Raw genomic sequence first — 27,870 nt, forward strand, 5'->3', positions numbered from 1 at the left:
AAAAAAAAAAAAAAAAAAAAAAAAGAGAGAGAAAAAGAAAAGAGAAAAGCAAAGCAAAGCAAAGGCAGTGTCGTGTCTGTTCCATGAACCCTAAGGACTTCCAGGAAAGACTGGAACTAAAATAAGAGTGGAACCTGGAAACTGCAGGGCTGGGTGGTGGGTGCTAGGACATGGGGCTTCCTGTGGAGCGGAGAGGTGGTTCACCATCAGCCCCCTCCAAATAGTAAGATTAACAGAATGTACCTTTTTCAGCCAGGTTGCCCTAATGGACGGTATCCTTTCAACTTCATACTTACTACTCACAAACTAACCCTTGGAAGCACAATGGATTTCCTGTTTATCAAGAGGGGAAACTTTCACTACTGTCATATGAAAAGCGGTTCAGAAAAAAAAATTGACAACATTATTTAACAGGAATTCACACAATTACAAAAATAATTCTGTCCCTCTCTTCAGCAAGAGAAATGTTTTGCTCATCAGAAGTTCTGCTAGGCTTAGTCAGATCAGGGCCAGGAATTCTGTGAACTGAAGGTCAAGCTGCCAAGATTCAAAAGAAATGTCGATAGTTAAGTGTTCGCCCAGATACCAGACAGGGAGTGCCAACAGCTCCCAGCATGCAACTCCAGCCACAGTGCAAACAGGACAACCACATTTTCCAGTGTTCCCCTTGTCCCATAAAATTTAACAACAACAACAACAACGAAAAGCTCTTACCTAGCTCTCCCCGGAGGTTAACAAGTTCTTGAGATAGGGTTTTGTGTTGTTTCAGCGCTTCCTCCCGCTGCGGAAAACACACATCAAGTTACTCATGTTTTCAAGAGGGTCCCTTTCAGTAAGGTACACATTTGTTATCACTAGGAAAATAAGACCCACTATGGGGAAGCCAAGATATGAATCATTTAGACTAACAATTTGTGTTGTGAAAAGAAACACAGTCGTCCCTTAGTTGTTAAGGAAATTCGTAATTCAAAAATCTGTATTTTTGCAGGTCCCAGTGAAACTCTGGTTTGAGGCAGTGAATGGTCCATTTAGAAATATTTACTTTGAGCCAGTGCTTCACTGCTGATCCATAGAACCTTTCGGCTAATGCGTACTGTACTTAAGACATAATGCGTTCTCCTCCTCCAAGGGCAATAAACATCTAATCAGTTTAAGATAAATATTTAATGTTCTAAACACACGCACATATATGCACTTTGTCCTATAGTTGCAAATAAAAAAGTTTCGTTACAATGCCAATCCTTCTAAAAGAAAGATAAAAAGTTTGTTAGAAAGCTGCAGCAGAAAGATAATTCTTTAAAGACAAAATTAAAGTAATTTTTTTCAGCTACATCCTATTTTCTAAGGATGATGATAGTTTGGATCAGTGATGATTCTAAATCGATGTTAGAGAAACAAAACAAAGAAAACCAGATGGCTGTTTTTAGTATCAGAGAAGCTATTATCAACCTTCAGCTCAAGAATCGCTTTCAAGTTACCAGCAACTCATGGCAATCACACATACACACAGTTACACAAACACAGTAATTGCATACAGTTCCTTAAAAGGTAGATTCCCTAGCACCAGGGAGTAACTAAAAAAAAAAAATGAAGAATTTCAAAGCTCACTGAAAAATGCCCTCACGAGGATCACCCAAGACGGAGCTCCCACCGCATCCTGATCACAGCGTTGCAGAGATCATGAGACCCGGCCTTTGCAGGCAAGAGTTGCTTGTCATTCCAAGCATTTTCCCCGAATTCCAGACAGCCTCTGCAGTAGTCCTGACATTCTTCCAGAAAAGCACTATAAACAAATACTAATTACCCTTGGTGCTGCACATGGAGAATACAGGCACATTTTGCTGCTCGGGCAGCCCATTTTCCAGCTTCTGTCTCCAAGTCCCCCCACCCCTCGCACTGTCCAAGAAGCATACAGGTGGCCGCGCCACCCACCAGTCGGGTCTGTCTACATTCAAAGCTCTGGCAGGAGGCGTGCCATTGGTCCTCGGGCGTCTTACTTCATGTCCTGCAGGTTACCGTGCGCCTCGGATTCCTCACTCACAGAAGCTGATACTGCAGCTTCTGCCTTTGGCACAGGCAGCCTGCGATTACTTAAAGCCACAGCCTTTCATTTATGAAAAACGAGAGGCAGGCATTAGACTGATCGATTGCCATTTAGTTAAATATCAGCTGCAACGAGGGAAAGAAAACTGACCCCTCTGCATGGATAATGGAGTTATTTTTAGACTTGTGAGCCTTTTTCCTCCCCTCTCTAATTGGGGTCATTAGATGATCACACTTACTAATAGAAAAGGGAAACTTGTTCTTCAAAACGCATATACTAAATGAGGTTATGAATTAGGTGAAGAGCAAGGAAAGGGGCGTGCTGTCGTTTAGAATTTTAAATGGCATTATGAAATGAGCAGTGTTTCAAAATAAGTCCGAAGTGCTGACTGCAGAGTTGGAGACCCCATATATTTTTAACTTTTACTTCGTTCTCACCTCTCAGTAATAGCTCAGGACATCAAGTCTAAACGCCAGCACTGAAACATGGTCAGCTGGGACTGGGATTTAAGAGACACTTTTCACTGAGTACCTTCTGGCCTCAATGGTATTCTAAATATTTGGCTTTTTAAAATATGGTATTAAGTTGTTCTGAAACCACCAATGAGTCTGAGTTTTTTAAATTAACAAGTAATTGGTTTTCTAATGCAGAAATTTAAGTGAGGAAAATCAGCCTGCATAATAATGGAAGAAAAACATAAAATATGTATCATATATACTTCTCATGTCAGAAATTTAACACTTAATTTTGTTTAGTAATTTACTTCAAGTAAATACCAGGAAGCTTTGCCACTCAAGTAACAGGAAAAACAAGACAGCTTTACTAAATCCCCACAAGAAATCCTGAAACTCATTTGGTGAACTTGCTTAAAATTCACTTTTCAGTACTAGCCGAGTTGCTAATAAGGAAGAGATGGCAAGAAAATTAAATCATTTTTCAAATTTACGGAAACTATGGGAAGATGAAAAAAATTAAAAATTACAGTTAGTGTAATTTCAAAGACTAATTTTGTGAAAACATTATGTTCTGTTGCAAAAATACACCCGGTGATTTTTTACTTACTAAAGGGAGTTTTGGGAAAGTGAGTTTCACCAAGCACATCGACATTTCCCCAAACTTCAACTCCACTGCAGTCCACGGTCCTGTCTTTAATGCCTCAGAAACTACTGACATCTTCCAACCTCTGTCAGGCACAGTGACAGCAACAGGAAAACCTTGAGGCCATCTTTCACTCTCTGTCTAAATGGGTGGTGCAAAAGTCAGTCAGTTCTTCCCTTGTCATGTGTCTTGAATCCATTACACTTTTTCTTTTAGTGCTATCTCCACACTAGTCCTGATCCTAGCCCATTCCTGGTCTATCGGAAGTATCCCTTCACCTTTCAGAGGGCTGGTAGATTATTAGTCCATATTCTTTGTATATATAAACTCCCTTGCTCACAACAAGCCTCGCTGAGTGCATTCGAAACAAATAAAAAAACTACTTCACCATAGTTCCGTGGACTTGAAGCATCCAGCCTCCCTTTAGCCTCCCAGCCTCTCTCCTATGCAAGTCACACGGACCACGCATATCTCACCTCCACATGCTTGTCATCACCACCTTCTCTAGAATGCAGGACTTTCTTTACTGACTCATTATATAAACCTTCTAGGAATGGTAAATATCATAGACAATATCCCCCTCCCCCAAATCAACAGAAAGACCATTTACCCTTCTAAATCGGTTGGTAACTTATTACTTCAAACTAATTAATCTAGCATTTTTCATAGCAGATGCTGTGAAAATATAAAAGAAATTTAAGACATGGTCCCTGCCTTCAAGAAGCACGGGGCCTACCTAGAACTAGAACATCCAGACTCAGTTCTTTTGGTCATCGATCAAGGCAGATGACCTCATCAGATGGGAAGCAGGAATGAAGAAAACGAAGGGCTTTATATACAATCCGTAGGTGAAATGCTGACCCCCGTGCCCATACTGTAACAGACACATACTACGTGTTAGTTTCTGCCTGACTCTCCCTGATAGCTTGGGCTTTACATGTACTTACCCTTTACTTGTAGATGATAAAATGCATTATATGTCCCTTAGATATTGATTTACTGTTTCTTTTTACTCAGCTGCTCCGAGATCACTGTTTCTTTCTTAGAGAATAAACTGTTAACCATCCAGGTAACAGGTTGATTCAATTCTCTTTGTATTGTAACATGTAGAATTTCACACAATGTAAAAAAAAGAGAAAAGTGGAAATCTGGATATAAAGATGTCTTTATGCTCATGCATTAAATATATGAAATGTTCCAAGAAAAAAAAAAATGGGTTCACCGTAATTGAACTAGGAGTCCCTGGGACACAGGCACTTAGTCTCTGGCTGTGGTCCCATCGGTGTGCCTGCATTTTTGCTAGCCACTAGGTAGCATCAACAGCCCACAGCATCTTGCAGAGAAAAGCCACATCAGACGGTTCAGAGGAGTGCTGCATCTGACCTCCTCCCATCACCCACACTGCGAATTTGCTCAATGCATCTACGTTTTTTTGTTCCGAGACAACTTTACTGCTAGTATCATTCAAAATTCAACTTCATTTAGGTGCTACTTTAGGTAAAATTCCACTTGCAAAAAAAAAGATTTGGAGGCATTTTCAAGAATGAGAGGTTTGGGGAGGGTGACCAGTTCAAGTTTACCTAGAAACCCACCCAACAGACCCTTTCATGAAGAAGCTTAATTATTACCATCACTACTGTTGTTCACTTCGGCTGTTTGTGCAGAATACTGTCTAAGCAAGCATAAACCAAGAATTAGAAAAAAAAATTAAAGTAACGTTAGTGTGTCTTTCGAGGAACAGAGAGTGTGACATTAGTTCTCCCATTCATGAGACATCAGAATGTCTGATATGTAATGAAATATGTCTGCTACTACAGTGGGAAACTTAGAATTATTAGGTAGACTTGCAACAAAAGCGTGATAGTTGCAAGATTCTCTTAATCAACCACTTTTACCCATAATCTAAGGCTCTAATGCCATTTAGAAAAGATTAGCAATAACAAAATATATATATACACACACACACAATACCTATATATTATACATATATAAAAATACAGACATACAATGTACAGGTATATCACATATGCAAAATGCATACACATTATATATGTATACAATGTGTATCTATATGTATTTTATATATATGTGTATGTGTGTGTGTCTGTGTAGAAACACAGTATATATACTTCTGTAATGGGAATGGGAACTAAAAGGTTAACGCAGTTTTTAAAATTGTTTAACTTTGCCCAAGATTTTTGTTCTCCAACTATTTATATATACATACATATATATATACATATTATATATATATATTTTTTTTTTTTTTTTTTTTTGAGACAGGGTCTCACTCTGTCACCCAGGCCTTGGAGGTGCAATGGGGGGGTGCCATCTTCGCTCACTGCAAACCTCCGCCCTCTTGGGTTAAGTGATTCTTGTGCCTCAGCCTCTCAAGTAGCTGGGACTACAGGCATGTGACACCGTGCCTGGCTATTTTTTTTTTTTTTTTTTTTTTTGAGATGGAGTCTCACTCTGTCGCCCAGGCTGGAGTGCAGTGGCGCGATCTCGGCTCACTGCAAGCTCCGCCTCCCGGGTTTACGCCATTCTCCTGCCTCAGCCTCCCGAGTAGCTGGGACTACAGGCGCCCGCCATCTCGCCTGGCTAGTTTTTTGTATTTTTTAGTAGAGACGGGGTTTCACCGTGTAGGCCAGGATGGTCTCGATCTCCTGACCTCGTGATCCACCCGTCTCGGCCTCCCAAAGTGCTGGGATTACAGGCTTGAGCCACCGCGCCCGGCCTAATTTTTGTATTTCTTGGTTTCACCATGTTGTCCAGGCTGGTCTCGAACTCTGGACCTCAGGTGATATGCCCACCTCAGCCTCCCAAAGTGTTGGCATTATGGGTGTGAGCCACCATGCCTAGCCTCCAACTGTTTTATAATAGTACTCAGTACACGTTACACAATCAGTAAATATTTGCTGATTATAAAATAAAGAGAACAAAGAACATTTACATAAGACTTTATGCTCATCCTACATCTGGAATTCCATCCTCTCTGTTCACATGTTCACTCACCTACACACTGTGTTGTTTATTAAAGCTGCTGGGATGCTTTCATAATAAAGAACTAGAGGCAGATCCTGCCCTCAGTAAATTTCCTATCTTAAAAAGCAAAAACAAGCATTAAACCAGTATCTCTAATATAATGCAGAGAATGAAAGAGAAGCATATATGCTCCTGGAATCCAGAGGTGGACAGAACGCAGATCTAGAAGGCCAGGAAATCATTTACTAAAGAGTGGGTTCTGGACTGGGCATGGTGGCTCATGCCTGTAATCCCAGCAGGCATTTGGGAGGCCGAGGCAGGTGGATCACTTGAGGTGAGGAGTTTAAGACCAGCCTGGCCAACATGGTGAAACCTCATCTCTACTAAAACCACAAAAATTATCCGGGTATGGGTGTGGGCATCTGTAATCCCAACTACTCAGGAGGCTGAGTCAGGAGAACTGCTTGAACCCAGGTGGTGGAGATTGCAGTGAGCTGAGATTGCACCACGGCACTCCAGCCTGCTGGGTGACAGAGCAAGCCACTGTCTTCCAAAAAAAAAAAAAAATAAGGTTCTGGGGCTATATCTAGTGAATGAACCATTCCTTGGGTTTCAGGACCTAAATTTAGGTATAAGGTGAAATTCACACACAGTACGAATGTCTGGGAAAGTCACTAGGAGCTTGCCATGTTGTGGACAATGCATCTCTCTGTAGATCCAACCCGGTGAATTTTTTTCCCTCTAGTGTTGGATCTACTCTCTCTATAACTGAGCACCTGATAAAGGCCTCAGCTTGTGTTTAGAGGCCAGGTTGTATGAGGGAAAAGTGTCTTTAAACACTAAGATTGTGGAGAGTACAGAATGCTCACGCCACAAGAGGTGTTCAGGGACTGAGAAGACACCTGAAGGAAGGGTAGACTCCTGACTTGAATCTCAAATTGACTCCTGCGCCTTCTTTGTTCATTGGGTGTGGGGGCATACAAAGTGGACTTGTGTTCTTCATTTAATTTGCTTTTTTTTTTTTTTTTTTTTTTTTAAGATGGAATCTCCCTCTGTCGCCCAGGCTGGGGTGCAGTGGCGTGATCTTGGCTCATTGCAACCTCCACCTCTCAAAGTAAAGTGATTCTTCTACCTCAGCCTCCTGAGTAGCTGGGACTACAGGCACATACCACCATGCCCAGCTAATTTTTGTAGTTTTAGTAGAGATGGGGTTTCACCATATTGGTCAGGCTGGTCTTGAACTTCTGACCTCAGGTGATCCACTTGCCTTGACCTCCCAAAGTGCTGGGATTACAGGCGTGAGCCACTGCGCCTGGCCTGCATTTTTCTTATTTTAGTTGTTTGTATACTGATCTATGTAAATTAAATGCAAGTGGTGATGTGATCTGCTGTAAAACCGATCTGAACATGTAGGTATTGGGGGCAAGGACAGCAGCCCAGTAACAAAAGGTGAACAAAGGATGAAGTACAGGAAGTTTATAGGACATTTTTAGTTGATAGCGTCCTAGACCTAGGTTTATTATGTCCTGGTTCTCCTCTTGCTAGCTATCTGATAGCAGGTAAATTACTTAATTCTATTTCTCAATTTTCTTATTTATAAATTCCAACTCACGTCTTTGGTGAGGATTTAAATAAGGTAAGAAAGAGTATCTGGCACTTAGTAAATATTAGGTTGGTGCAAAAGTAATTGCAGCTTTTGGCACAATGGCAAAACCTCAACTACTTTTGCACCAACCTAGTATTCAATAAATCCTTCCTGCTTCTCCTCCATCTCTTTATGTATGGCTACAGCATCTGGGCATGAGAATAACATTAAAAGGGGCAGTTGTTACCAAATGATAAAAAGCCTTATAGTCCCAGTTAAAAACCAGAGTCTCCCCAAAACAAAATAACAATGTGAGTTATGTAATTATAAATTTCCTAGTAGCCACATTAAAAAAAAGTTGAAAAAGATGAAGCTAATTTTAATATTTTAACTCAAATATATACAAAATAATATTTCAATATATTCAATATAAAAATTGTTAATAAGATAGTCTACATTTCATGCTAAGTTTTTGGAATCCAAGTGTATTTTACACTTACCACACATCTCAATTCAATGCATTACATTTCGAATGCTCAGTCTCATATGGCTAGTGGCTACCACACTGGACAGATGAGCTATAGATAAGGGAGAACCACTGGAAGATTTAATCAGCAGCATGGGATGCTTTCGTAAGACGAAGCTGTCAGCAGTGCTTGGGATGGATTATAGGGGAGAAACAGTGCAAGCCTAATGATTGGTTAAAAAGTTGCTATCACAGGTTGGGCGTGGTGACTCACGCCTGTAATCCCAGAACTTTGGGAGGCCGAGGTGAGCGGATCACCTGAGGGCAGGAGTTCAAGACCAGCCTGGCCCACATGGCGAAACCCCGTCTCTACTAAAAAAAATACAAAAACTAGCTAGGCATGGTGGCGGGTGCCTGTAATCCCAGCTATTCAGGAGACTGAGGAAGGAGAATCGCTTGAACCCAGAAAGCAGAGGTTGCAGTGAGCCCAGAGCACGCATTGCATTCCAGCCTGGGCCAAAGAGCGAGACTCCATAACAATAAAAAACAAAAACAAAAAAAACAAACTTGCTATCATAATCTAGTGGACAGCTATCCAGGGTCTGGGCAAGGAGGGCATGAGTGGGGATCGCAAAGACATAGAAAGGGGAGAAACACTGTGGAATGAGAGTTCACAGGACTTGACTGACATCACGAGGAGGATAAAGGAGAGAAAATAGTTGAGGATGGGAGCTATTAGGCTAGATACAGTAAAATAATTGGTTTACTTCTAAATATAAAAACTAATTGTTCCCCACATTTGATAGTATACAGTTTCTAGTTAGCTTACTTGGTTATATAAACACACTCTTGAGTTCCTTTCTTACAAATGAAAGAGAAACAAAAATACCATATACTATTACCATAACTAAAAAACTAGGTAGTCCCCATCTTCCCCTCAAAAAAAAAAAAAAAAAACATCTGGAGAAAGCTGTAAAATACTCATCAAGAATTCACTGAGGCCGGCTGTGGCTGCGCATGTCTGTAATCCCAGGACTTTGGGAGGCTGAGGCGGGCATATCATGAGGTCAGGAGATCAAGATCACCCTGGCTAACAAAGCGAAACCCTGTCTCTACCAAAAATACAAAAAATAAGCTGGGCATGGTGGTGGGCGCCTGTAGTCCCAGCTACTCAGGAGACTGAGGCAGAAGAATGGCGTGAACCCGGGAGGTGGAGCTTGTAGTGAGCTGAGATCGCACCACTGCAGTCCAGCCTGGGGGACAGAGCAAGACTCCATCTCAAAAAAAAAAAAAAGAATTCATTGAAACTGTCTACTAGTCTGATAGCTTCTCCAAGGCACAGACCAAGTCTCATCTACTTCTCTCTCTCCCTGCTTCCTAAACAGGCAGCCATGTCACAGGGGCCTCTGTATGAAACCAGGACAGATTTGTTGATCTGAACGAAACTACAGAACAGCCAAACTGAACAGTTTTCTTTTTGCTTTTAATTTTTATTTTTTCCCTATGTTGCTTAGGCTGGTCTTGAACTCCTGGCCCCAAGCGATCCTTCCTCCTCGTCTTCCCAAAATGCTGGGATTCCAGGCATGAGCCACAGTACTTGGCCAGTTTTTGTGTTTGTTTTTTCCTTTTCTTTTGTGTTATCATGTATATCCATCTTTAAAACTGTAATTAAAAACTAAGGAGCTCAAGTTATATTCTCTGATCAGTTTCCCCCTGAAATAATTACAGCTTTTATTGCCATGTCAGTAACATGTTGATATAAACTTGGTTTTCTCAATGAATTTTAGCCAGTTTGTGAAGTAACATCCCTGAAGAATATTAGGGAAGAGTAACAACACGGCAAATCTGCTTTGCTTTTGCTGCACCACAGGGACTATTTAGGAATAAACGGAACTTTCAGAAAGAATTCCCAGATATGATTCTGGGGATTCTTTCTGAAAAGTGCTCTTTAATCCATAAATATAACAAACCTCATTTTTCAAAGCATTAAACTAAGTGTGATATGAAAAGCTACACACAGACAAACAGAAAAATTAAGTAAAAAAATGCTAATGCTAGTTTAGGTCTAGAGGCACACAGCGGTGTAACAGGCAATTATGTTCTTGCTGTTGCCATTCTAACCAACAGACTCTAGGGGTAAAAAAAGGAAGCGAGAAAATGTTTCCATGCCAAATTTCTAGAGACCCACTCAGGTTATCTGGTGAACTGACAAAAATGTAATGCGATGAATTACACCTGATCTTTCCCATCATTTACCTAGATATTCCCAAGGTGAGCACATGAGCAAGTCCTCCCCGTGCTCCCACGACCTCAAGGAAAAAGGATCTTTCTAGGATGCACATCCTTACCTCAGACAGCAGGTGCTGAATCACAACTGTCAATGCCTCAAACTTGGTATTACCACAGGCAAGAAGCTGCTTGAGCTGCAGGATAAATCCACTTTGGTTTTCACATTTTGTTTTATATTGCGCCAATTCACGTTTTTTCTCAGAGGGCAGTGCATCGGGAGCCGTCTGTGTCTGGATACATAAGCTTCGGGGATTCTTCTGCCTGCTCTTTTCAACTGCAAAAGGAATTAACATAGATACAAAGACAGGTGAGGTTAATTTTTAAAATCACCACCACATGGGTTCAAAAACAACCAGATAAGCCACGAAAACACATTTATGTTCCTGTAAGGAATGCATACGGATGAGAGCTAGAATGAATTGGAGATCTAGATGGTTGGAATTCACGAACACAGTGGCCGCCAGTTATGACTTTAAAAGATTTATGCGGAACAGAGAATTAGGAACACGACATAAATAGATTTGGCAACCCAGAAACACAAAAACTGTGTGCAAAATGAGTCTGTTCTCCTAGTTTCCCATTTTCCAGTGAAACTGGTAGAGAAACCTTGGCTGACGAGAAGCCTGACTTTTCTGATCTCATATGCCGAAAGAAACACACAAATCACTGGACATTTAATTAAATGCCTTTCTCTCCTCCCATACATTTTCTACAAATCTCTCATCTTTTCCCTGATGATGGCCTAGTCATTACACAGATTTATACTGCAGATGAGTCATTTCCTAATCTCTAATAAATCATAACATACATTGAAAACACTCAGATTTTGCCTCTGTAAGTTCACTGCTACGAGTACTATACTCTTGACTATACTATTCCATTTTCTGCCAAACACAAGCTTTGTTGGTCTTTTTGCCCAAGGAGTGATAATGGCTCCCACAGTTTTTTTTTAAAGCGCATGCTATAACACTCCAAATCCAACCCAAATGCCACGCTAAGTGATTATTCCCTTCCTGCGCTATAGTGCCCTGGGAATTACCCTGTTTTAAATAAAAAACTGTTCAGTCTTGGAACCATTTCAAATGTGTCAGTCATTTTGAATATCAAACAGAATTGGAAAAACAAGAAATGAATTGCTTAGCTTCTTGAAATAAACAAGCCAAGTAATCCAAACAAACGTAAATGTGGAAAAAAAGACACAAGAAACTAAAAAATAAAAGTTCCCTTATTCTAAGTCTTTCATTATGGCATCCACATTCTGTGGTAACAAATCTAAGACAATTTTTAAAGAAATTTAGTAATTATTTTCTCTAATTTTTTGAGAAGAGGCAAACTATTACAGTGATTGCTTAAAGAAAAACAAAGAAATACTAGTACTCATGTTCTAAGAACAAATGGCTAAATATATTGAATAAACTAAGTTAAAAACAGGAAAAAAGGCTCTTATTTTCTATGGCTGCATTACATGGTTAAATAACTCTTATTTGTATTAATACTTGATAATTCTCCGTTCTAAAATGACTAAAATATCCATTGTTTCACTGTGTCTTTGTAATACTTGATGAGGAGAAGTATTTATCCATCACTTTTTATTATTAGCAATTAATAGTAGCTTATGAATAATTGTCACTTCCATAGATGCAGAGAATAGCCAAGTTAATATATTACAGTCCTGAAGGGCGAACAAATTACTAGTCACTTATTGATGAAAAAAGAATCTAAATATTTGACCATGAGATTAGTATTCTTTATGTCATTTCCCAAACGTTTTTAGAAATTGTCACATAACAGGTAATAGTAATCCCACAGTGTTTCACTGATCACAGAGTGTTCTCACTCTGCCTCTCTTTTCATCCCCCCAATGACCCCAGGGGGGACGATGGGGCTCCCAAGTGTGAATGGTCTTCCCTGGGTGTAAACAACTCCTACGGGAATCCAGATTCAAAGTCAGAACCCAGGCCTCTAATGCCAAGCCTCTGCTGTTCCCACACATTTTGGAAAGGGGATTAGGTGGTGATGTAATACATGACATATACAAAAATAAATAATGCAACAAATGTAATAATATCTTGCTGTAATACATATAAGCCCATTATCTATCTGATAACTCATTTTAATAAACCCACATATAAACATCTATGTGTAATATAATTTTATAAACATTTTTAGATCCTTTACTATCTAGAATTTACTGCAACAAATATAGACACAAGTTCATTCTCCTGATATCATTTGTATATGTCCTACTAAAACTTACTTAAAAATTCATTTATTGATAACTGCTTTATCATTTCCTGAGTCCTGAATAACATTTGGCTCTCTTTCTAGAATTTCTATGCTAATGAATGTTATTTTAAACACAATTTCAGAGCTTTAAAACTGTCAGTTTAAAATTATTTACAAAATCTGAGAGGTGAATCTTTTATATTAATATTTTGGAGAAACATTCAAGATTCTTACTTTTAATTATAAATCTGTAACAAAAATATCACAGAATACATGTAATTATACTAACAATGTTTACTTTTGAAGAGAAGGTAATAGGAATCAGACAGCTACAAAGTATCCTGAAGTATTTTTTATACTTTTTAACCATGGGATAAATATATTACCTCTTCAAAAGTTAAATATAAGAAGTAAACGAAATTACTTTTAAAAGACAGTTAAAGTGAAATTCGAGGACATACATTTTTTATGTAATACTTAGCTATCAAGGAAATAGTCTATGTAGAATTTTTCCTTGGGGAAATTACACAGGAATCTAAACGTTACACAGTGTTTGTTAGTGATTACTCAGAATAGCTTTATGATTAAGGAGGAAAGAACACATTATGTATTCGTCTCAGAGTACGTGTCTTCAAATTTTAAAATGAGAGCCAATGAGCAAACAGACTGTCATCTCTGTGGAGCTGGAAATGCGTGCTGTGCACTCAATCTTCCGCTCCATATACTGTGCTCCCTAAGGATGAAGTGTGACCACATGGCAGCCGATGACCCAGTTTCCACTTGCTTCCCACTCTCTCCCCACTCCTGGCTCAGCTGCAGATCAGAGATGACGCAAGAATCTCCAAGGATGCTCAAAGCCCCAAGGCTCATCAACAGGTACTTCACAGTACTGAAAAGGGAGGGGTTTCCCTTAAATCCTGCAGGATTCATTACTTACGTGAAATTAGCATAATATCAGCCAAACTTTGCCCTTACCCTCGTTTATCAGCATGTTACTCCTTTGATAATAAAGCTTTTATACAAAAGTATAAATTATTTTGTTTATTGTACCTATTAACAGAACATGCTCTGATTTCAAAGGATCCATTTAATCAGAAATCTTAAAATTAAATGTTAACTTCTACATCGATTCAGATTTCTCTCAACAAGATAATTACCACCATCAGCTGTGATCCAGCCTTACTGGGACTCATTCTAATGAAATGGCGACCTCCATCAGGAAAGCAAAGGCCAGAACCAAAGACATTGGCTCATTTGGAAAACAGCTGGATAACACTGTTGGCTATCTTTGTTCTTTCTACTCAGAAACCTCAATTTAATGAAATTTAAAACTAGTGCAATGAAGTCATGTATCATCTTCTTAAAGAAAATGGTTGGCGAAAGAGGAAGATGCCCATTTCTCAGGCTCAAGTCACTTAGGCAAATAGTCCTCTATATCCCAAGACCAAAAGCAATTTTGAGAAAAAAACCTACCCATTCAGACACGGATTAACCATCACCACATACTAGCAGCTCAGGACACATCCGTTCTAGACCAAACAAGCCACACATTTCCACAACCTGCTGGCTTTTCATATTATTAAAATCCAGTTAGAGAGGAGACCTACTGAGGGACATTGCCTTGGGTTCCATGAAACACAAACTAAACACAGAATTTGGAAACGAATGTTGTCTACTTTTGTGTATACTCATTGACCTACTCACTCACTCATGAAATATATTAATTAAATTCTACCATGAGGGCACTGCTGTGGTGGGTGTGCACCTGCCCTGGTGCTCTGGGGGACGGGAGAAGTATCACATAAGAGGGTGGTATTGCTCAGAGAGCCACAAAGACACCAAAGATCTCTGTTGACTCATGTTTCCCTAGTGCTCACCTCTTCAACTCCAAATCTCAACCTATCTGCATAAAGGTGACAGTCACTGACTGGATGGTATGTGCTTTCCACAACATATTCCATTAAAAACCGAGGTTTGTTTGTGGGGTTGACAAAACATAGGTTATAAACTCAGAGGTTAGTGAGGGGTCTCTTCATCCCTGCTAGCAGCATGGACAGACAGAAAACTCCCTTCCTTCTGCCTAATCTAATCATACACATCTAAAAGTCCTCAAAGGGACACCTACACACAAGTTCTTTCAGTCAGGGTTTCCCCAGCATCTGGTGGCAGGTGCTTATCCTGCCTACGCAATCTTCCATACAGGTTTTTAAAGTTATCATTCATGTCAACTATTAGTTTACGTTTGTATGAAGTTTTCCAGTGTTCCTTTCATTAGCTGTTTACTCTAAAAGAGTTAACAGTAATCATTTGGGAGACATATAATATTTTTCTATTTCTAGGTAGATATGGCATTTACTGAAAATGGAAAATTTTAAGCTCAGCAAAGCACAGTGTTTAGACATTTAAAATTACCCAAGCCAGGCCGGGTGTGGTGGCTCATGCCTGTAATCCCAGCACTTTGGGAGGCCGAGGCGGGCGGTTCACGAGGTCAGGAGATCGAGACCATCCTGGCTAACATGGTGAAACCCCGTCTCTACTAAAAGTACAAAAAACTAGCCAGGCGCGGTGGCGGGCGCCTGTAGTCCCAGCTACTGGGGAGGCTGAGGCAGGAGAATGGCGTAAACCCGGGAGGCGGAGATTCCAGTGAGCTGGGATCGTGCCACTGCACTCTAGCCTGGGTGACAGAGCAAGACTCCATTTCAAAAAAAAAAAAAAACTACCCAAGCCAATTATTTTTGGGGTGTGGGAGGAGGACTTAGGATGCCTCAGCATTTAAACTTTTCATTACTATATTAGTAGAATTTGTTGCAATAGCACATATTATATGAAAAAGGGTTCTATTTCTTTTCTTCACATTAAAAGCAGATTAGAGAACAGAAAGCATAGTCATATAAAAAATTCCTGTTTGGGTTAATTATGCTTATAAAATTTTTCCTGAAGCAACAGTCCAAACTTTCCCTTAACTATTTTTCACATAGTCGGTAGGAAAAAAGCAAATTTCTCATACTCTTATGGACCTAAAATGGACTACTAACTCAAAGAAGAGTTAATACAAACTCACCACATTCAGAAGTACTTTTAAGAAGCCACTGCCTCCCTCCTATAGCAACCAAAAAAGCATGACACTGGTCTAAAAATAGACACATAGATCAATGGAAGAGAACAGAGAACCCAGATATAAAGCCACATGCTTACAGCTAATTGATCTTTGACAAAGTCAGCAAAAATACATACAACGGAGAAAGGACATCCTATTCAAAAAATGGTGCTGGGAAAATGAGAAGAGAGAAACTGGAGCCCTGTCTCTTATCACGTGCAAAAATGAACTCAAGGCAGATTGAAGACTTACAATGTAAGACCTGAAACAATAAAAATTCCTGGGCGGGGACAGGGACTAGAAAAAACACTGGCCAAGGCAAAGAATTCATCACTAAGATCTCCAAAGCAAATGCAACAAAAGCAAAAATAGACAAATGGGACTTAAACTAAAAAGCTTCTGCATAGTAAAAGAAACAGTCAACAGAGTAAACAGACAACCTACAGAATGGGAGAAAATATTTGCAAACTATGCATTTGACAAATATCTAACATTCAGAATTTATAAGGGACCCCAACAACTCAACAAGAAAAAATACAACCCCTATAAAAAATGGGCAAAGGATATGTACAGACATTTCTCAAAAGACAGAGAAGCGGCCAACATATGCAAAAGCAGAACATACGAAAAAATGTTCAACATCACTAATCATCAGAGAAATGCAAATTAAAACCACCATGAGCTACCATCTCATATCAGCCAGAATGGCTATTACTAAAAAGTCAAAAAAACATAGATGTTGGCAAGGATGTGGAGAGAAGGCAATGCTTATACATTGTTGGTGGGAATGTGGATTAGTACAATCTCTATGGAAAACAGTATGGAGATTCCTCAAAGAACTAAAAATAGAACTACCATTCAACCCAGCAATCCCACTACCGGGTATCTTCCCAAAGAAAAAGAAAAAAACAGACTATCTTACAACAGAAACGAAAATTAAAATAGCCACTTAAATACTAGAAATATTTGTAATATAGGCAATAAATAAAAAGAGAACATCATTCTCAAAATACTAAGCAGTTAAGGACAAGCAATTTGGAAGAGAGGCGCCTAGGACTCAGGGCACCAGGGAGAAAAAAGGCAAATCTCTCACCCAAAAAAAAAAAGCTCTATTAGTCTTAATTTTCCACAGAGCCACATAATTGCTGATGTTTATAAAAAGGACCCTCGGGTACTAAAATAACCCAAAGTATTGCCTTAAACACAGAAATATGATATTAAATATTAGATATCTTTAACTCACATCTGTTGTGTTTCTACCTAAGAATATGCATACATTATTAATAAAATATTATTCTTAGTGCTGAAAGATGTTTTAAAGCTCATAAAAAGTATATTACTTCATTTATAGGGTAATTCTCTATTAATTAACCAGAATAAATTGTTCTAACGAAACAACTATTTACTATATACAGCTTGCCATGTTCCTCCAATGTCTCTTGATGAAAAATACTGCTGTCCTTCCCATTCTGAATGCAACTCCATACCATAATTTATTATTTCCTTTCCATTTGTGTGTGAAAGTGGATACTACGTTAAAACATAATTTAGTGTAATAAAACTCTAATTATCTGAAACTCGTCAGATTAGGACATACTGTCTCTTTCAATATCTCACTCTTACAAACTTAAACTTACCAAAATCTTACCTACTGTGAACAAAACTTGGCATTTAACACTTTATTGTCTTCTTCAACAGAAAGCTTTAACTACAAAAGGGGAGATTTTCATGTCACGGCAAAGCTACAGCTCTAAAACTGCCACAGCTACAGAAGCTTGGAATCCATCCACAACAAAATGATTTCAGCATCATACAATAAGTAATAACCAGTTTTTAGCTAACACTTGTGTATGTGGCAAGAGTCCAGCAAAATCCTTCATGACTGCTTTCAAGGAGGCTGAAAGGAAGAATCTGGATTCACAGTAAGATAACTAAGGGGCAGTGAAAGGCTACATCTCACATTCTTCTTCATCTTGGTCCTTTTGATTTCTTCTGCATTCTACAAAAGCCTAAATTTTATCTTGTCACACGCAAATTCTAACATGTGGTTTTTTTAATGGAAGCCTTTTAATATGGCCTCACTGACGTCTACATTTTGTGGTAAGAAAAACACAAGAGAAACTGAAGTTTATTACACGTCACGGTACATGAGTAAATGCCCTCCTAATCCATAATACATCCATAATGCAGCAATAACATATTAAGCATACATCAGCCACACTTAAAGTTGAGCACATTCCTTCCCAATGTATTTTATAACTGAAAATTCATTCAAGAGATCAAAAATCGAATATTAAGACTTACATCCAAACAATAAAACAACTTGAAAGTTTAACTGGAATCATTACAAATAGGTAATCAATGCCCCTCCAAAATGCACAGCATAAACAGCAAGGCCTACTGCAAGATCCAACTTGTTAAATAATATACTCCCCTCATTTATAATCAGCCAACATCCGCTTGAGAAATACCTGTTCTGCCTTCTCTGTGGCAGATACTGCAACAGGGCTCTTAACATTTTAAAACTATCTGTGGGACAGAGACTAGAGAAGTCACAGGCTCTATTTCCCAGCCTCCCTTTCAGGTAGATACAGTCATGTGACTGAGACTCGGCCAACGAGACCGAAGCTGAAGCGAACTGGCACCACCCCTTCCTCATTTCTTTTTCTTCCTCTCTGGAGCAGCCACTGTGAGATCATGAGACAACAATCACGAAGACAGGGCTAAGAAGACAGCAGAGATGAGGATCCACTCAGTGGTAGAGCCACTGAACAACCTCAAAGCTGCTTTTCTTCAGGGGAGACAAGTTGCTTCTTAGTGAAGCTATTAATTCCATCTAAAAGGAGTCGAAAGTGAATACCAAATGCGAGAACATAATTTGATGAATTTCATTGTAAACAAACGCATTCACATTCTGCCTGCCTCTTACTGAACACCTGTTTAAAACGGTTCTCTTCATGAACACAAAGAAGGGAAACAGACACGGGGGTCTACATGAGGGTGCAGGGTAGCAGGAGGGACAGTAGAAGAAAAAAATAACTCGGGTCCTGGCCTTAATACCTGGGTGATGAAATCATCTGTACAATAAACTATTTATTGTACAATAATCTGTACAACAAACTCTGTGACATGAGTTTACCTGTGTAACAAACCTTTACATGTATCCCTGAACCTAAAAGTTCAAAATATAATAAAATAGCAAAAGTAAATGGAAGTATTTTGTCCTGATACTAACTCTGCCATTCCTTGATATGTATGTACATGTGTTCCTCCTCCTCTGTGCTGCAGTAATCACGTTTAATGTCACTAGCTCAGCAGAAAGAATTCTGTCCTTAGTGTACTGAATTGCCTTCACTGGAGTCAAGAAGGAAATTAACCTGTGAGGTTCAAATGATGCTCTTCATAGTAATTAACACAAGAATTTCCAGCTTCATAGAAAAACTGAATGCTAAGTGGCAGGGAATAAATTCTTAGCAAAGTCTTTTCCTTCCCCTGCCTCATTATAAAACTGGAACTAGTATGCTGAGGTAAAATTCTGAAAGAGACGGAGTTTAATACTTTGGTAACAAAGACTATTGCTGACCTTTCCCCACGTCAGTGAAGTCATCACTGGACTTCTCAGATTTTCATCTGCGCCTGATGTCCTGCGACATCATGCACAGTTTCTGACAAATTCCCTCCTCTCCCCTATTTACAGAGGAAAGATAACATCAATCCAACAGCACGCTTTGCCAGTGGTGCACACCACCCAGTAATAATATATCAGAGTGCCCAGGTGCCAGTTCGCTTCAGCTTCCGTCTCATTGGCCGAGTCTCAGTCACATGACTGTATCTACCTAGAAGGGAGGCTGGGAAATAGAGCTTGTGACTTCTCTAGTCTCTGTCCCACAGACAGGTATAAAATGTTAAGAGTCCTATTGCAGTGCCCTCTACATAGGATCAGTGAGAACGCTTATTCTGGCTGGATCTCTATAATGGCCAGCCCCCGTCCCACCACATTCTATGCTCAGAAATACTACAACTCTTTTGTTTCCTTGAAGGAGCCCTTCCTCAAACCCCTCCAGGCTTTTACATGCTTTTTTCTCTGTCTGAAACACTTGGTTTCTTGGTTAATTCTCCACTTCCTGAGAACTCAACTTAAAAGGCACTTCTACTGGAGGACCTGGATTAAAGGTACCTCCACCTGCTAAGAGCTGCCTGGGCACTGGTCCATACCCTGTATTATTACCTGGTGCTCTGTCTCCTTCTGTTAAACAGTGGGCTGTGTGAAGGCAGGGTCCATTTGACTTACTCCCAGCCATACTTTCAGCACCTATCATCATGCCTGGTACACAGTACACATCTAATGGGTACTTCCTTATGAAATAAATGCATTAATCTGCAATGCGAAAGACAGTGTAGAAGCAAGGGAAAGGCTGGAGGCTCAGACCAAATAGAAAGCTTTTCAGAAAGCCCAGTCAACATCTTAGCCTAGATTATACAAAACTGTTCATATTTGGCCACTTTTTACTTATTAGAAGAGTAATTTTGTGTGTGTGGTTTTTTAAATAGAGACAGGGTCTCGCTAACTCTCCAGGGCGGGTCTCAAACTCCTAGCCTTAAGTGATCCTCTTGCCTTGGCTTCCCAAAGTGCTGGGATTACAGGTGTGAGCCACTGGCACCAGCCAAGAAGAGCAATTTCAATGCTTCAACATAATAGTGCCTGAACTAGGGTACTGGCAGGGGGTAAAAACAAATAGAGATTTCAAATGATGGAGTCTTAAGAGTTTGGCAACCAACTGATCGTGGATAAATCAGGACAAGTAATGAATCAAAGGTGGGGTATGGCCAGGCGCGGTGGCTCATGCCTGTAATCCCAGCACTTTGGGAGGCTGAGGCAGGCGAATTGCCTGAGGTCAGGAGTTCCAGACCAGTTGGCCAACGTGGTGAAACCCCATCTCTATTAAAAATACAAAAAAGTTAGCCGGGCGTGGTGGTAGGCACCTGTAATCCCAGCTACTCGGGAGGCTGAGGCAGGAGAATTGTTTGAACCTGGGAGGTGGAGGTTGCAGCGAGCTGAGATAGCACCAGTGCACTCCAGCCTAGACGACAGAGCGAGACTCCATCTAAAACAAACAAACAAAAAACAACAACAGAAAACAAAGGTGGGTTCTGATGAGCAGACACATGGTGTCATGAAAAGAAACAGATAATTCAGGAGTATTAACTGAATTTAGGAGGTAAAAATAAGGAGACAATTCATTTAGATAAGATGAATTTCCAAGCAGAGTAATGCACCGAGGGTTTTCAAATCTTCAGTCGGAAAATTCACAGATTTTGAGGCTAAGGGGAACCTGGAAGTCATCTCATGTGATTCCCTTATTTTGTAGCCCTGTGAGGTTAGGTGCACAGGGCTATTCACTTGGTCACTAGCAGAATCAAGGCTATAATCCAGGCCTCTTGGAATCCAGGTCAACACCACTGCACAGAGGCAACCAACACCACTTCCTTCACTAAGGATACAAACCCAAGGTACTGCTGACAGTCCGTTCAGATAAGAGTCACTGCGACGGTGTCAATACCCACTTGACGGACGATTCCTCGGACATTAAAATGACATAATACGGATAAGCCCACAAAAGACTGATACTGGGAGTAAGCAGAATTATATTCCTTACAGGATTTTAAAAAGCCTCCAACACACAAAACACTTTCTCCATCCCTGCTATTCCTTGGATCTAATAAAATTACAGCAAAATTTGCAGCCAGAAAATATGTACGCCAAAAATTCTAAAAAGAGGTCCTAGGTTTTAGTCCTATGTCTGCCACTTACTGCGCGCCTTTGGGCAAGCGAATTCAGCTCTCTGGGCCTGAGACTTCCTGGTATAAGATAGATTGATCACCTCTATGTGAACTCTAGCTCCAAAAATTATGATTGCAAATCAACAAAAAATAGTTTACATAAGTTTAGAAAATAAAATGTGCCCAATACATCACTATTAACCAAACGCTGGTAATAGAAGCCTTGTGTCTTTTGCTTAAGCTGTCTTGGAAAGCTACCTGCTTCACAACAACACTACAAACAACTCAGAATGCCTACTACCAGAGCACTGGTTAAGTAAATCATGACTTATCCAACAATGGAATGTTACAGAACTATTTTTTTTAATGAGGCAGATAAAAATGTGATCACATGCAAGTCTAAAATACATTAGCTTTAAAAAGGTATAGACTATATAGTATGCTTTTATTTCTGTATAACAAAAAAAGAATATAAAAGACCTACGTAGATTTACACGCGACTGGAAACGTGCAAGAACGCTATACAAGCAGCCTGACAGTGGCTGCCTCCACGGAGCGCAGGCAGGGATCCTGGGTAAAAGACAGGCTTGCCTAGGACTGCACAACCTTCCACACTGTTTGATTTTATTTTTAAGTTGGAGTGTGGATTATAGTATTTAAAAAAAAAACTTGTTAAAAGCGATGTGGAGCTACTTTCGATCAGACAAATTATTGCAAATATAGGGAATATAGGGTACCCTTTGCTTTTTTTCCCCCCCCCACCTATTAATTTTTTCAGTTGAAAGGGCTGTAGCGGCCCTGGGCTGGGAGAGGAGGGCCACTGTTGACCACCTCCTCGCTGCCTCCCCCATTTACCTTCAGCTGTCAGCTCAGACTGAAAGGGAGAGGCTGGCAAACTCAGATGACAGGTCAAGGGGAGTTATGAAACACGAGAGAGAGGTGCTGGAAAAAATCAGAATTCTCCCACAGAGAAGGGAGATGCCTCTGGGAAAACTAAAAACAGTCAGCTGAAAAAAAATCCCCAGGGGCAGAGATGAGCCAAGTGCCAAACAAGATACACGAGGGGTCACATGCACATGAAGCAGGAAAAAAAAAAATCTATTTACATCCTCATCAAACAATCCTGCAACACCTAACACCAACCAGCCCAAAACAAATGTAACAGCACCCCAGCTAACATATTTTACAGAAGAAAACTGATTTAATTCACTGTGGTTGTAAAAATCATCTAGAACAAAAGTAGCAATGTAGGCCAAGCCAATCCCCTAAAAGTGAGCAGACAGGTCACCATGTGCCTAAAATATATACGAAATTTATTTTCATCTTAGGCACAGAGAATGAAAAGCAGATACAAACATAAACCTCAGGGGAAGTATTTTGAGACTGCACACGTTTTTACTATGAAGACCGAAAAACTAGATTTGCGATTCACTTACTACTTCTCCATAACCATTAGGATGTTTTCTGTCAGAATGGCTTAGAATACGGAAACCTTTTAGCATATTACAATTAACTGTCTCATCTGACTGAGAAACTATCCAATGAAAAACGATGGAAACCTCATTTACACAGGGGAAAAAGAAATATTCTTCTAAATTTACCTATGTCCTATTTCCCAACCATTGGAAGTAAAATATAATTTAACAGGTGCTGATTTTCACACATTTGGCTGGTGACAGAGAAAAGAGCTAGGGAACACCAAGGCAACAATTCTGTCTTCCATCAACACAAACAACACAATCTGCTGCTAAAATAAAAGTATTATGCACTTGTGCTGAAGCAACAGAAAACAATTTTTAAATTAAACCTCATCTCTCATTAGAGAGAGCTTGGTTTCTCCAAGTATCTGTCTCCTTGGAAAGACCTCTGATAAACATCTGCAAATTAATGAAGATGTCCCCCGTGCAACACGAAGCAGAGATGTACGCAAGACAGACCTGTGTGGAAAACAACAGTGCTTCTCCTAAACCCTGAAGGAAGTCGAAGGTTTCGAAGCAATCCTTTGGCTGTCAGTCGTACGTGAATGGTGGATAAGGAGAATTTGGGAGACAACAACATGTCTTCGGAGCAGGTGGCGAGATTTACAGAAGAGGCGATTTCCATGGACTGTCACATACTGTCTTTTTAAACTCAGTACTCTTCAAGGCCAAGAAATACAGTGAGAGGAAACATGCCTACACAGCAAATGTCATTCCACCAGAGAGGCAAAGAAGAAAAAAAATCCCCCAGGGCTAGCCAAGTGTTTCTGGCTTCCGTTTTCACTTCCAGATGTTGCCAAAACGATGCTCTTCCCCTGAATAAAATCTCCTTCCTGCAGGTCCAGAAGCCGCCTCTGAACCAAATCACACTGTGCATGCTTGCGGAGTTGTTATGGTTTTCATCCGAGATGGTAAAGGGGAGGAGAAAGTGGGTGGTCTCGGGAGCTTTAGAGAACAACCAATAATGTCACAGATCCTGTAACCACTTGAAAGATCACTAGGGGAAATTAACTACTTCCAATGCCTGGTGTTTATTTCATAATTAGAAAAAAATTAAGATTTCCTGAAAGTACACTGTGTACTGATTTTAACATTTTTCACTCCTTATATTTGCACTAATAACACGAGCATTTTTTTTCTCTAGATATTTTTCATGTAAACCTATATTTAAGCCTGGTATTTAGAAAAGTTTTTTTTTTTTTTTTTTTTTTTTTTTTTTTTTTAAGACTTCAGGCAATAAATGTTCCCAACTACAATATTTAAGAAAATTTCTATTCTAACATATTAATGACAGATTGTCAAAAGGTTAAAGTTCAACTTTAATTCCCACAGGCTGAGGACCTCACAAATAGTCAACAATGCAAAATTAATACAGTTTCTCTACCAGAGATAATATCAGAGTTCCAGAGGACTAGTCCATCAGATTGGCATATTCTAAAGACTACATTTATTGTGTGAGTAATTTAGAACATCAGGTGGCCTCTTACAGCGCTCTTTAAAGACTAGGCGTGTGAGGGGGCACAGTTATCAGTATCCTTTGCCAGTTATCTACTAATTTTTCTTTCAGCAGAGTGGCCTGTAAAAGCATGCTGAAACACGATGGCAAAAACCAAAGGAACTTGTAAAACAAAGCTATGCACCTGAGAATTACCAACAATATGCCCGCTTAAGCTAATTCCAACAAATCGCAAATAGCCTCAGCTCTTAACATTTTTAAAAATGTGATAAAGTACAACAAAACCATGTTTTAAAAATGTCCTATGCCGGTTTCCAAGATTTCCTAGAAAATAAGACTCAGAAATAAATGCAGAATTGTTACCATAAATAACACTAGTAAGTGCTATTAAAACTGGCAGGAAGCAGTTCTTTTAGAAATTCTACAGAGTAGGTTATGAAGCGGGGAGGAGAGAGGGAGGAAGGGAAAATTTAAGTAAGTCCTCTTCCCTCAGATCCCCTCCCTCTTTACTCAAGCCCCCAGCTTGCCATTTTAGAGGCTGTCAGCAAGGGAGACAGACCCAATAACCCGTCCAGGGCTCCTGTGAGAAAGATACACCTAGTTCATACACTGATGGAAAACCTGCTAAATACATCGCACCATGGCAACTGAAGCCAAATGATCAAGGAATTAAAGTCAAGGCAAGCTGCTTTTAGGGGTCGCCTTTTACTTCATCCCAGTTTATTATTAAAAAACCTAAACACCTTTTCCTTCCAGATTCTACATACTAAAATATACCAGAACCTTTTCCTCTACCCCCCAAAACCTTGTAAAAACTAAGAAATCAATCAGCATTAAAAACAAATAGAAGAACAGAGTCAAATTTTGATATGATTAAAAAAAATATGCCACCACTCCATATAGTAGGAGGCAGTTTTTCTTTATTTTGGTTGTGTCTGTTGTTTATTCAGTAATACTAAATTCTAAATTATCTGGAGTTTCACTCTTGTTGCCCAGGCTGGAGTGCAATGGCACAGTCTCTGCTCACTGCAACCTCCACGTGCCGGGTTCAAGCGATTATCCAGCCTCAGTCTCCCAAGTAGCTGGGATTACAGGCGCCCACCACCATGCCTGGCTGATTTTTGTATTTTTAGTAGAGACGGGGTTTCACCATGTTGGCCAGGCTGGTCTTGAACTCCTGACCTCAGGTGATCCACACACCTCGGCCTCCCAAGTGCTGGGATTACAGGCGTGAGCCGCCGCGCCCGGCCTTAAATTATCCTTGCTAAAAGGGAAGTTCTTTAGACTCCCTAAAAGAAGAAATTAGCAATCTAATCACCAATTAATCAGATTCATTAACATTTTTACTTGAATTACATTAAGCTATAACCACACATATTAAAAATAAACGTTGTTAATGATATCTCTTAGCAGAGTAAGAAGCTGCAGGAATAAACTAAAACAGTGCCAGTGAGGAGGAAAAGCCAAAAGTCATTCATTTGTCCAGTGAAATATACACACAAACATAGCAAGGTGTATTAGATACATGACAGAACTGCACAAACTAGGTTTCGATTCTTTCCCAAACATAATCTGCCTCCTGGTGGCCATGCAGCACAAGTGCACCAAAGCAAGGGAGCTGCCTTGGCAATCCCTAAACACAAATGGCCATCCCTTATAATCTACTGCTCTAAGCACTCCCTTACACACTTTACGTTTGCTCATTTAAATAACCGGATAAGCAATTACTTTCAGGTCACAACTATTTTTATACTATATATGCCTCTGGGGGGAGCCAAGATAAAAAAAAAAACTGGTTCAAAAAAATTCTTTGATTATTTGATCGTCTGTTACCACTTAGGTACTCTGTATTTTCTGAAATTGAACGAATGTGAGAGAATTACCTAAAAAAAGTGTCTTTGTTATTTTTAAAAGTCTTAATTTAAGAGGAAAAGGCATCACTTGAGGACAAGAGAGGAAAAAATAAGGAAATTTTAGTGCCTAAGGTAGAACAGTTTGTAGTTGGTAAAACGTTAGTTATGAGTCTTTATGAGCCGGGTGTGGTGCCTGTAATCTCAGCACTTTGCGAGGCCAAGGCGGGTGGGATCACCTGAGGTCAGGAGTTCAAGACCAGCCTGGCCACCATGGTGAAACCCCGTCTCTACTAAAAATACAAAAAATTAGCTGGGCATGGTGACAGGTAAGAACCACTTGAATCCAGGAGATGCAGGTTGCAATGAGCAGAGATTGCACTACTGCAACCCAGGCTGGGCAACAAGAGCGAAACTCCTCCACACACACACACACACACACACACACACACACACACACACAAAAGATGAGTCTCTATGAAGCAGAGCCTGTGTTAGGATGTCAGTGGAAAACAAAACCATGATTTAAAATTTTATGCAATGTAGAATCTCAACTTTAAACAAAAAGGATAAAGTATATTGGAGCAAACGTGCCAAAATGTCAGCAATGCTCTGGGAGGTGGAAGAGGCAGGATTTCTATTTTTCTTTACTATATGTGTTTGTATTTTCCTTTTTTTATCAAAAATCCTGGAGCCAGAAAAAAATTAAGAAGTGTTAGGATAATTTTACAGAAAGCCTACAAAATGACCCAAGTTTTCATAATGACACAAAGAAAAACAAATGATGTGTAAAGTCTATATTAAGGCTTAAATAACAAAATATGATGATACAAAATGTTTGGTAAGTCAATATGTTGTAATATCACAGTATATTCAAACAAATAGAAATGCCACTGAAATCTGCATAGAAATGTGGTTTTTTAAATCAGGGATTTAGAAAACAATGTCATGATTTTAGACAAGATTCTAGCATAATCTGTATAGTGTGCTTAGATGCTACAAAATGCACTCAATTTGTGTGTTATTTTTAATCATCATGAAGAATAAGGAAGATTAAAACTTAAACCAAGTGGCTTGTTCAGAGATTCAAGCATCTCTATCCAACCAATCTCCTTTAGCCTAATATGGAACATCAGTCTTAACATTTATTTCCTTACTTTCCCTAGCACAGCATTAATTGCAACATTTTCTTCATTTTACTCCTCATAGTCTTTAATGTATTAAGTTCAATTCTCTATTCCAGTTGTATAAACTTCAACTTAAGGCCCAATTTTTCCACACTATCCTCTTCCTCGGTACGAAGATATATTGTAATTATCAAAACATTAACACAAAACAATTAGAAAAACAATCAACTTCCAACCACTTATCAACTTCCATTGATAAGCTCTCAAAGAACAGTGACATTGCCTTTTATTTTGCAATATGCAAAATAAGACTTTAAAAGCAGTAATGCTTTGAATTCATGTACAATGTTTGTTTTAAAAAACAAAACCATATGTTCATTGTAGTTTT

General features: G+C 39.5%; 1 protein-coding gene across 13 annotated transcripts in view; it reads right to left on the reverse strand.

Moving 5' to 3' along the window:
- The window catches only part of MTUS1 (microtubule associated scaffold protein 1), a 160,410-nt gene that overhangs the window by 31,149 nt on the left and 101,391 nt on the right, over window positions 1–27,870 (reverse strand). For 7 of the 13 annotated variants that reach the window (XM_017867216.1, XM_017867221.1, XM_017867220.1 and 4 more), the window contains 3 exons: window positions 10,527–10,741; window positions 3,107–3,283; window positions 715–781 (listed from right to left, as the gene is read on the reverse strand). In XM_017867216.1, the coding sequence (XP_017722705.1) occupies window positions 715–781; window positions 3,107–3,283; window positions 10,527–10,741 (459 nt within the window). Of the gene's footprint in view, window positions 1–714; window positions 782–3,106; window positions 3,284–10,526; window positions 10,742–23,508; window positions 23,985–27,870 lie in introns of those variants that run through there. The other 6 variants (XM_017867224.1, XM_017867222.1, XM_017867225.1 and 3 more) reach the window with 2 other exon arrangements.

The sequence above is a fragment of the Rhinopithecus bieti genome, unplaced genomic scaffold (genome assembly GCF_001698545.2).
Source record: "Rhinopithecus bieti isolate Rb0 unplaced genomic scaffold, ASM169854v2 scaffold_2888, whole genome shotgun sequence".
In the NCBI taxonomy this organism is placed as follows: Eukaryota; Metazoa; Chordata; class Mammalia; order Primates; family Cercopithecidae; genus Rhinopithecus; species Rhinopithecus bieti.